The sequence below is a fragment of the Schistocerca cancellata genome, chromosome 5 (assembly GCF_023864275.1).
Source record: "Schistocerca cancellata isolate TAMUIC-IGC-003103 chromosome 5, iqSchCanc2.1, whole genome shotgun sequence".
NCBI lineage: Eukaryota > Metazoa > Arthropoda > Insecta > Orthoptera > Acrididae > Schistocerca > Schistocerca cancellata.
Genome location: NC_064630.1, coordinates 30,399,685 through 30,411,854, shown reverse-complemented (window position 1 = coordinate 30,411,854; position 12,170 = coordinate 30,399,685). Strand labels below are relative to the sequence as shown.

Here is a 12,170-nt window from a genome sequence, read left to right as displayed (position 1 = left end):
GTGGCTGAGGAAACACAGAGGAAATGAGGAGAACAGGAAAAAGAAAATTTGTGGCAAAATTGTTGTACGAAGAATAAGTTTGAAAAAGAAAAAGCAAATATTGAACAGGCACTGAAGAAAAGAGGAATAAAAGGAGAAGAGATTGACAGTTGACAGGTTATAGTTTAGTGCAAACAAGTGTTTAAAAGAAGCAATAAATAAAAAGGTCTTGGTGGGAATTAGTGTGGCCCAAGCAATGTTAGTTTTCTAAGAAAGTTAGAGAACAATAATTGAAGAAAATTAAAGACATAAGAGTGCTGTGTCGTCCGCACAAGACACAACTAGGGCAAAAGCACCACAGGTGCAAAGATGCAAGCTGGTGCCAGTACCGTAGAGACTCACCACTTGTGAGAGTTCCACCAGCGCCATGGGGCGCTGAGGATGAAGATATCGACCTCGTCTCGGCCAATTGCCGGCCAAATACAATCTGCCAATGACCCCACGACAACAGACACAAGCCTACTCGGAGGGTAGAAGAGCGGCAGCTCTCGCCAACTTGGTTATACAGGGTGAAGCAAAATTCGAGTACTCGAGCTTCCCAGCACGACTCCTCACAGGCCGACGATAAAAAAATGTCTGTCGTAAAATTTCGTCTGGCAAGTACATCCGGCAGAAAAAGAATGTTAAACAGTGGCAATCTGGCAACACTGTATGGTAACAATCTCTGTCGGCATATGTTAGTTGTGCTGTACAGTTGGTGCAGTGGACAGAGTTTTGTGTTAGCATGCAGGAGGTAGAGGCTTCGATCCTGCGTTGGAGCACATTTTTATTTAATTTATTTTTTATTTATTTATTTATTTGCTAGTTTCATTCTGACATTTCCTGCTGTAATATACACCATTTTTTAGGTCACATGTATCCTAAATTTACGACATTTTTTACCGCTGAACATAACAAATACGTGGTTAGACAAATAAAAAAAATTGACAATTGAAACAAATAACCTGTCATACAACAGAATAACTACAAAATCAACGTCAGTTTCAAGGTGATAAAGATGATAGCACAATACAATAACACAACATCTACTTGTCATTTATACTACATGTAATATGAGCGCTCAGATGTCATACATTAGCAACCGGTGACAATAATAATGTCCATATTAATGACCGCATGACCTTCACAACAGAATACATTGTCCTCGGAACAGATGCTCAAAGCGACCTCCCTGCATGTCCAAACATTATGCAACCCGCCGGATTGTACAGCTCTGGACCCTTTGCAGCAAAGCTCCGTCCACAGTAACAAGAGCAGCATGAAAATGCCCTACCAATTCTTCCACATTCGTAGGGGGAGTAGAGTACACGTGCTCGTTCAGGTTTCACCACAGAAAGAAATTCAGGGGATTTAGGTCATGTTAACGTCGTGGTCATACCACTGGACCTTCACATCTGAGCCATTTCCCTGGAAATGTTCTGTTCAAATACTGTCACACATTAATTCCAGAGTGTGGAGGTGCACCATCATGTCGGACCTGTATCCTCCGCCGAACATATACTGTAACATCGTCCAGTGTATCAGACAGACAGATTGAGACGAATGCATGATACCTTCGTGCAGTCAACCAGTCAGGCAACTTGTAGGGGCCCAAACACCTATTACCAAATATTCCGGACCAGATGTTGATACCAAATCGAACTTGATACCCTTGGTTGTGGTGACATGCAGGTTAACCTCACACCAATGGTGGACATTGTGCATATTGAAGACACCCTCATGAGTGAATGCTGCTTCATCCGACCATATTACGGTGTTCACAAAGTCATTGTTAGCTTCCTGTTGTTGTTTTTGGCTTCCTGTTGTTGTTGGCACCATTCACAGAATTGCATCCACTGATGGTGATCTGCAGGATGCAGGTGTTGTGTAAAAGCATGATGTTGGGGTGCAGCCCATGCTCGTGCAGCACGTTAATATCTGTGCACTGCGAGACACGCAGCTGCTTTGCTATGCTACGTGTACTTCACTGAGGTTTTTGTTGTATGACCTCCAGAATAGCTTCCTCAGTAGCTGGAGTATGGCATTATTATTATTATTATTATTATTATTATTATTATTATTATAATGCACACGATGGTGGAAGGAGAGAACGTGACACTCGAAGGTGCAGCTCCAGATGACGAGACACATTTTTATCCAGATGGCTTCGACGAGGATATCTAGCAGCATATTCACGAGCAGCAACACCAGTCCGGTTATCAGATGCACCAAGGACCAGAAGCATATCCACATATTCATCGTTAGTGTATGCCACACTGGTTTGGAGGTTAACAATGAGAAAATTAGTTACGTGTGCGCATGTATGTTGCAATCTGTAATGGGTGCGCTATTTCGCTCGCAACTAGTCCCTTTTGGTGGACAGCGCATACAGTATAAACACGCCGTCAGTCTTGTGCGTTGTTGCATCTAAAAGTATTACCCTTCTGATGGATGTTGTTCTGTATGATTCATCCCGACACCGCTAATTGTGAAATGTTCAGTTTCAAATTACACTGTTTCCCTAATGGTAATAGACGTGATGCTTCCACAGTCGCATCAATAGAATAATAATAATAATGTTCAGTTTCAAATTACACTGTTTCCCTAATAGTAATAGACGTGATGCTTCCACAGTCCCATCAATAGAATAATAATAATAATAATAATAATAATAATGCATTGAGAAACATACTAAACAGCATGCGGTTACCAGACTCAATGTTGAAAGGCATAATTAGTGGGACCATGATGATAACACATACAAATAGTAACTGAGTTTCGACATTATTTTCTAAGCGTGTTGCTAGTCCTACAGGTAACATAAGGCGCTAACAAAATGTAATGTACCTGAACAAGGCAAGAATAATAGTTGGTACTAATCTATGGGACCACTGGAGGAGGGTACAAAGAAAACAGGTTTCGCATCTAGTACATGAAGTGGCATGAATAAATTCATGCCCACAATGTGGAAAGAGCTTCTTTCAAAGCTGACCAATCTTCCATTTCTAAGATTGTAGTATGTAAGTGCAAATGTTTTCTAGAGGACCCGCTGCAATTGCTGTTGATGATTAAGATGTCAGATACCCTACCACCTGGACTACATTGACCAAATAAAAAACATATGCCTCGACCCAGGATCAAACCATCGATATCCTGCATGCTAACCCAAAATTCTATCCACTGCACCAGCTGTATTGTACAGTTAAAATGTGCTGTCAGAGGTAGTTACCACACATGTGGTTACAGTGTTGCCAGATTGCCACTCTTTAACGTCCTTTTTCTGCCGGATATACTCGCCAGATGAAATTTTGTGAGAGACATTTTTTTATCGCTGGCATGTGAGGAGTCACGCTGCAAAGCCCGAGTGCTCGAATTTCGCTTCACCCAGTAGATCATTGTCCAGGGCTGACTTAGACAGGGAATGTCATTTAGTGAACTCTTAGAAGTGAACAGACAGTTGTTATAAATTGTATTTGCTATGTATTGTGAAATCTACCTATGATTATTTGCACTTAACCATTGATGACCTTTTTTGTATTATATTACAAGTAGTGTTGCAGACTTCTTATTCGTCAAGACCCCAAAGATAAGTAAACCTTTTAACTCATTAGTGTGACTTTGTTACCAATTTGTTGAAGTGTTGTAGAACATTTGTTCTCCTATCCTGTTACCTGACCCCATAACGTAGCTGTGTAATAGTGGCAGTGAGAAATTGTCTTAGTGGTGTACTGCAGCAGAAGCCGGTTCACAAACTCGGGCTACAGTAATAACAGTGGAAACTCAGGCTCTACAGCAGTAGTGACGAGGCCTTTACAAAACTGGCGATGAGGGTTTACAAAATAGAGAATGCATAGAAAGCAGTTGATAAGCAAAAAAATCTGTGTTATAACATCATTCTTTTTTCAAAGAAGCAAAAACAAAGTGACACGTAATGCCGTAATTCTGTAAAGAAAGCCAGATGATTTTCCACATTTCATTTAAAAATTAAAAGTTCCAAACATTTTGTTTGTATCGTTGTGAAAATGGTGCTGTACAGCTGCACTTGAAAACTTTTTATAGTTTTAGGTATATTTATTCTGAATAGGAGTATCTCAGTATTATTATAATAAAGTACAACAGTTTTCCTGATTATTCTTTATTTTTATTATTATACATAATTGTGTTATAGTTTTATATGTTGATTATAATCAAAATATGTTGTGACTCGCCGATCATTCAAAGCGCCGCCGCGCAATTACGCGCGTCCTCTACGTGCGGCGCTGTCTGCCAGCCGTGCAGCAGCTGCGCCACCTAAGTGGCCAGCCGAGCAGCGGCCGCTAGACTGGGACTCAGTGCTCATTCGAATGTTACCTTGTTCACATGTCTTGCTTTGTCAACTTGCTCAGTGACTTATATGTGTTGTGTCGTTCTGAAATATATGTGTTAAACTTGACGTTACAACAATTGGCGACAAGGTAGTGGATTTTTCCTTTTCACCGTTGACCCACAGGGTTCCATGGCTACTGTCGAGCAACTCTTGCAAAATCTCCTTGAACAACAAACGCTTCTAACAGCGGCGATTCGCGATTTCGTCGCGGCGTCAAATGTGGGGCATTTCTCGTCGTTGGCTATACCTCCTTTTCCTCCTTACGACGAGACGGCGGAAGGCTGGTCTGATTATGGAAAACGTCTTCGACAGCACTTCTTGGCATTTCACGTCACGGACGAACAACCATGTAAGTCTCTGTTCCTTTCCTGGATTTCACTTCAAATGTATCGGTTGTTGTCGCAATTGGCTCCTTTGAAGGATCCTGCGTCATTGTACTTTGCTGAAATGTGCTCACTTCTGAATGTCTATTTTCAAAAGCAAACGCATGTTGTAGCCTCTCATGTTGCCTTTTATCGTTGTCAAAAACAACCGAATCAATCCTATCGCGCTTGGGCTGCTGAACTTCACAGCCTCAGTCGAAAGTGTCAATTTGTTACTGACGTTCACAAAGAATCCTATGCCGATTCCATGATACGGGATGCTATTATCCGGTCGGCGCCCGACAAAGAAGTTCGGCAACGTGCCCTTCAGTTGGCGAATCCGACTCTAGATGAAGTTCTCTCCATTGCGCAGTCTTTTGAAATTTCTCGTGCCGCTGGGTCGCAAATAGAGGCGTGGGGTGATGTCGGGGAAATACAACCTCAATGCGCTGTTGGCGACGTGTGCGGCGCGTCCCCGCTGGCCGACGTGGCCGCAGTGCGCTCCCACGCGCAGCCTCGGCCTTACCGTAAACAACCTGCTAAGAAACTGCAGCAAAACCCCCGGCAACTTCCTTCATGTCTGCGGTGTTTTACGAAACGTTCACGCGAGGATTGTCCCCAACGTTGGGCTGTGTGTCACAATTGCAAAAAGAAAGGTCATGTGTCTTCCGTTTGCAAATCCGACAACATACGTGATGTTCATGAACATGACGCTGATTCTGATTCTGTGTTGTCTGTCAATTGCACTTCTTCCCTTTCAGGGAAGTTATTCCTCACTGTCCAAATCCTCGGTCGAGATGTTCGCATGCAAGTGGATACCGGTTCTACTGCCACTATAATTAATTCTCAGACATATCTTCATTTGGGTTCTCCACTCCTGTCACCTGTCACTCAGCAATTACGGACGCCGACCCATCGCCCATGTCTCCTGTCATATCAACTGGACTTGCCGCAACGAGCAGATTGGTGCATGGGGCCCCAGCAGATTCGCCCCCTACGTCTCCTGTCATCTCAACCCGTTATCATCGGGGACACTTCCGTCCGTACGGGAAGCCTCCTCCTTGAGACTTTACGGCGAGTCAAACAACGCCCATGGATGTTAGCCATCTCCAGGACACCTCCATCAAGACCAGTGCAACAATTTCAAACGGGGGAAAAGTGTTGTGACTCGCCGATCATTCAAAGCGCCGCCGCGCAATTACGCGTGTCCTCTACTTGTGGTGCTGTCTGCCAGCCATGCAACAGCTGCGCCACCTAAGCGGCCAGCCGAGCAGCGGCCGCTAGACTGGGACTCAGTGCTCATTCGAATGTTACCTTGTTCACATGTCTTGCTTTGTCAACTTGCTCAGTGACTTATATGTGTTGTGTCGTTCTGAAATATATGTGTTAAACTTGATGTTATAACAAAATAATAAATACGTGTGAGTTGTCTGGCTAGGTGGATTTTGGTGTCCTTGGGTCAGCTCGTATAAATTTTGGAAATTATTTATTTATTTACAGATGTCCATGGACCATTCTGTACGACGCTATTCGACAAGTTTACATGAAGATTGGAAAAATTACAAGTTTCAAAAATTCATAACCACTTGCATATATCAGAAGAATGACTGATTTCTTCAAAAATATCCTCTTAAATACAACCACCTTAAAAAAAGTTGATATACATACATAATTACCAAAGATTAAAATCACTTTATGCACATATGCAACATTACTTTTTTTTCCAAGGTATTCTTTAAGACTGTATGGACAAGTTTTAATCAAGTGACATTTTACTTTATTTTTAAAAGCAGACATATTTTCTATTTTGTTATATAGTTTGGCAAATTGTTGTGTAGAATGCATCCTGCTTTTACAGGCTCTTTGTCAGGTAATTTGAACAGTTCCATCAATAAAACAGATAGTATTTGGAACTGTGCATCTTGAATTTATGTCTTTGAGGCATGATTTAATGGCCTCAGTCATTTCTTTATTTATTGATCTGGCTACTTTTCATTGGGGCTCAGTTTTGTTCTGACAGATATTCATGTTGTTATATAAGTTCTTGACCACCATGAGCAGATAGACTATTCAATATTTTAGTAATAATGATACTGCCCACTTTCCCTTGGCCTACAAAAATATTGTCGATAAGTTTAAATCTGCCAGAGCCTGTCAGATGGGTGCAGCAGCAACCACATTACTGGCATGTTACCACACAGAAATTTCAAAATCCAAGTTGTATGTTAGTTGTAAAATAAGTTTCATGTATAATGTTAAGCCTAGCAATCACTAATTTGCTCCTGTTGAGAATGAGGGTGACAAATGTGAAAAGTTGAAGCATAATTGTTGAACGTGTGTGGCATGAAAACTGATGAGATTTTGTTTATGGTTGTACTGTTTCTGACTTTTGTGCACAGTGCTTTGTTCATGTGTGATACATGCTTATGTAGTATAATGGTTCTATTTCGTATGAAACAGCAAAAATCTACCAAAATCGTGATTAAGAGGATTCTAAGATAAATTGAGAATTAAATATTTTGCTGCAGGTCCGAGAAATATGTGAGGTAATCGCATCAGGTATCCAGCCACTACAGAATCTTATAGTTTTGATTTATGTAGGAGAAGAAAAGAAAAAAGAATGGGCACAGCACTGGATCAATAGAGGATTCCGAGGTATGAACATATCGAATACATTATGTATTTCATAACCAATTGTGCTTAATGATAATGGAGTGATATTTGATGTAGGGTTTTTAAGTGTTCATTCATGGAATAAGATTCTTTTTTGTTTTTTCAGCTGTAGAGAAGTTGCTTTCAGCAAGTGCAGGGAAATATTGTGTTGGAGATGAAATTTCCCTAGCAGATTGCTGCCTTATACCTCAGGTGTTTAATGCTCGCAGGTATGTCCTTGAAAACACATAGATTTGCAATACATGCAAGCAAATTTTACTGTACAAGTAGGTGAAAGAGGCTCCTTGGCCTGTAGGGGGAAAGGAAAATGGTAATATTCAAAGTTTTTTCTGTATGATAGAGGAAATGTAACTCTTTTTGGAAAATCATAAAACTCAGAAATGTAGTCAGATTGGTCATTTAATTGAATAGAAACAAATGAGGTACACTACATTGCCAAAAGTCACCTGAGACCCAGTGCTGCATGTTCCAAAGACACTATGTTATAATACCACATGTAAACTGCTTTTGGTTCCATTACCGTATTACCATACTTACCTTTGGGAATGCATTGCACAAAAGGTGAAATTTCGTTCCATTCTTTCTGAATTATAGTGAATAGTAGTTAACAAGCTACTGGGTAAATTGATTTGAATGTGAATCATATTATATTTCATCCCCAAGATGTTGGCTGAGGTTTGGGTCAGGACTTTGTACCAGACTGTCCACAAAACCCACATGACCACCTTTGAATCACTATTTAATGGTTCTTGGTTCTTGTATTGTGGAGAGTGACATGTGACATTATCATTCAGATACAGATAATGTTTGATTTCAAACTGTAGTCACAATGTGGTGGAATGTCCCTTGGTCTGAACTGTTTCAACACCACACACACACACACACACACACACACACACACACACACACACACACACACACACACACGTATGTGTAAAGACTGTGGTTAAGCTGTTCCCTGTGTTGCATTGCGTAACTGATCAGCTCTTGGTCATCCAGAAGTATCCTACATGTGATTTGCTGCTGTTGCATATCTTGGGAAGCCTGGTCATCTGAATTATGTTCATTGTTGCACAGTCTAGTCCCAATGCATGCAGGGAACCTACAAGCACATCATTTTCCATCCATCATATCTTATGATGTAATTGAAGACAGTACTCTTCAACAACCAGTTAGCTAGTAAGTATTAGCCTCTTGCGCCATTGATGTTCATTACAGCAAATTGTAACACTCATCTTCTTTATGTGCTATACCACAATAGTAAGGATTCTGATAAATTACAGACATTTATAAACCCAACAGCGTATTTATATTAACAGTGATCTTGACCTAGGTGGACGTGACCCACATTTTACCCAATACTTCTTCACTATTCTGTAGATGTTGACAGACACAATGCCATCATAAAGCAAGTATACAATGGCTTTGGGTTCTTCTGCTTTAGATCCTCTATCCATTGAGCCATGGCTCTCTGGATTGCTTGTTCAAGTTTTTTTCTGCGTCCATTAATATTAAAATTTTTAAACCATTTAACTCAGTTGATACTCCAGAGATCTGATGGTAGGATTGCTGTTAGCCGTAATTTTCATTGCTGCTGTCAGGTGTCGCAACGTACTTCCCATTGACAAAGCTGATGCACATTACATTTTAATACAACATAGCATGTTGTATTGTTCAAGTGTTCGGTAAGCTTTCTTTTGTAATTAATGAAACTTATTTTGTGAAATTTTTTTGTGTAGCATTCCTGTAAATTTGAGTTCAAGTGAATTTGTATTAAAAGTTTTCATCACCTGTTGCATACTATTTAAAGTTAGACAAATATACGTTAACTCACACACAATGTGGACTCATGTTAACATGCTACACTTCTCAGTGTAATAAGTGTTGAATGCTTATAAATATGAGGGTCATTTCAAAACAAATTCCTTTTATACACACAAATCCAAAAAAAAGTTTTGCATCACCTCGGTCCCAGAACATTGCTCATGAAAACCACACATTGCATATTGTACCAACATACATTGAGACCTTCAGAGGTGGTGGTCCAGATTGCTGTACACACTGGTACCTCTTAATACACAGTAGCATGTCCTCTTGCATTGATGCATGCCTATATTCACGTATCGTACAGCTGTTACAGCACCTTTCATGACCAGCAGCAGCGTACGTCGGCACCACATAATACCACCCCAAAACAGCAGGGAACCTCCACCTTGCTGCACTCTCTGGACAGTGTGTCTAAGGCATTCAGCCTGATCGCGTTGCCTCCAAACACGTCTCTGATGATTGTCTGGTTGAAGGCATGTGCGCACTCGTCGGTGAAGAGAATGTGATGCCAATCTGGAGAGGTCCATTCGGCATGTTGTTGGGCACATCTGTACTGCACTGCATGGTGTTGTGGTTGCAAAGATGGACCTCATCAGGGTCATCAGGAATGAAGTTGCGCATCATGCAGCCTATTGCGCACAGTTTGAGTTGTAACGTGACATCCTGTGGCTGCCCGAAAACCATTATTCAACATGGTGGCATTGCTGTCAGGATTCCTCCGAGCCATAATTCGTAGGTAGTGGCCATCCAGTGCAGTAGTAGCACCCCTGTGGGTCCGGGGTGAGAATAAGCCCGAGGTATTCCTGCCTGTCGTAAGAGGCGACTAAAAGGAAACCCTCCCGCTCAAGGGGGTAGTCTGCGCCTGCGTCCAGAGCCGGACGGTTCAACGACTTACATTTGTGGTCGTTTTGGTTTTTCGCTTATTCTGGTTTCTTCCTTCCTTTGTTTGTTTCCTTTCTCTGTCTTTCTCGCTCTCTCACTGTCTTCCTTACTTTTTCCCTTGCCTTCTTCTCCTTGCCTTCTTGTCCACCCTATAGTCTCCACCTCGGCGTTTGAGTCAGTCTGTCCTTTCTCTCCCTTTTTTTTTCCTCTTCTTCTTTCCTCCCTGTGTGTGCCTGAAGGCGACCCACGTGTTCGCTAGCATAGCCGGTGACGGGGTAAAGCATAATTCCCCGCCCTGGGTAGACAAGAAGGGCCCGTGCGTACCCCCTGGTAAAGGCCAGGCCCGGGCAGGGGTGATTGCCCGAGCTGACACCTTCTGACCATGCTGATTGGTCCCTCCGTCCATTTCTCGGGAGGTGTGGCGTGAGGTGTAAACATTCACCTAAAGCGAGAGTGCCCTCTGAGAGGGTCACCACAAGGAAGGAGCACGCCATAGGAAACGCTGGCAATCATGGGGGATTCATCCGCAATGGATTTCTCTTCTTCTTCTCTTTCTTCTGCCCAAAAACGGAAACTTGACCAGCCACCAGTGACCAAAGTCCTACTGCCTGCCCCAAAGTTCCTCGTAGTTTCTAGATCCAAGGACAGAAAGGATTTTTCATCTGTCAACCCTTTCATTATTCAGAAGGGCGTAGATGCCATAGCTGGACCTGTCAAGTCTTGTACCAGGATGCGTAACAGTACTTTGTTATTGGAAACTGAGAGCGCCTTTCAGGCACAAAAACTCCTTCGGGCCACACTCCTGCACACGTTTCCTGTCCGGGTGGAGGCTCACCGCACTTTGAATTCATTGCATGGTGTGGTATTTACTAGATCACTCGACGGATTGACTGACGAGGAGATTCAGTCTTTCCTCGCTGAGCAGAGCGTGATGGCTGTCCATACAGTCATGAAAAAGGTCGTCAATGACCTTGTACCGACCAGGACACTTTTCTTGACCTTTGATAGTGTTCAGTTGCCGTCGCGCATCAAAGCAGGCTATGAGGTTATTTCTGTTCACCCCTATGTCCCGACACCTACGCGCTGCTGCCAGTGTCAGCGTTTCAACCACACGCACCAGGCTTGTTCTAATGTGGCTAAGTGCGTCACTTGTGGCAGGGACGCCCATGAGGGTGACTTTCCACCTCCGTCTCCTCGTTGCATGAACTGTCAGGGTGACCATGCAGCATCCTCTTGTGACTGTGCCATCTACAAGGATGAACACTGTATATAGGAAATTCAAATCAAAGAGAAAGTGTTCACCTCAGCTGCTCACAAGCTTTTTGCTAGTAGGAAGCCCACGCTGCTCCCAGTGGGGAAATACAGTACCGTCCTCGCCTCTCTTCGGCCTACCAGGGAGGTATCGATGCTCACATGCGATCTGGCCTTTAGCGCTACGGCCATCCGTTCGGCCAGTGCTAAGATCGCCTGGTCAACGTCTCCTCTTCCTCCCGTCATCCCTAAGACACAAGCACCTTCATCAGCTTCTGCCAAGTCTAAGACCCAGAAGTCAGATGCACGGGCCTTCAAGAAGGAACCGTCCCGTGAAGACTTCTTACGTACCCCGAACTCCCAGCCATCAACCAGTACTTCGACTAAACGATCTTCCAAGAAGGCTCGTAGGAAGAAAAGTTCTCCTTCGCCACGGCGCGTTTCTTCTCCTGCTCCACCCAGCGGTTGCCACCCCAGGCCGTCATCCATTCCGCCTGGCCGCACCACGGGTAGCCGAACATCTGGCTATTCACCGGTGGAGGAAGCTCCCCCTCCCGACCATCTTAACATGGTGGCTGATGAACTTATTGAAAAAATGGACATGACTCTCCGCCTATTGATAGTGGCAGCAGTGCTCGCTTGAAGCCAGGCCCTCAGCGGCCTTCGAGGTGACCCCTTCTTGCTTCTCCTTTTTCTTTTTCTTCTTCTTCTCACGATGGCACTTCTTCATTGGAATATTCGCGGCATTCGCTACAACCGAGAGGACTTAAAGTTTCTGCTATGCTTGCACT

General features: G+C 43.1%; 1 protein-coding gene across 1 annotated transcript in view; it reads left to right on the top strand.

Annotated features, from left to right (window-relative positions):
• Positions 1 to 12,170, top strand: part of LOC126187398 (probable maleylacetoacetate isomerase 2) — a 58,752-nt gene that overhangs the window by 31,214 nt on the left and 15,368 nt on the right. The window contains exons 5-6 of the mRNA XM_049928457.1: positions 7,275 to 7,401; positions 7,526 to 7,628. Coding sequence (XP_049784414.1) covers positions 7,275 to 7,401; positions 7,526 to 7,628 — 230 coding nt within the window. The remainder of the gene's footprint in view (positions 1 to 7,274; positions 7,402 to 7,525; positions 7,629 to 12,170) is intronic.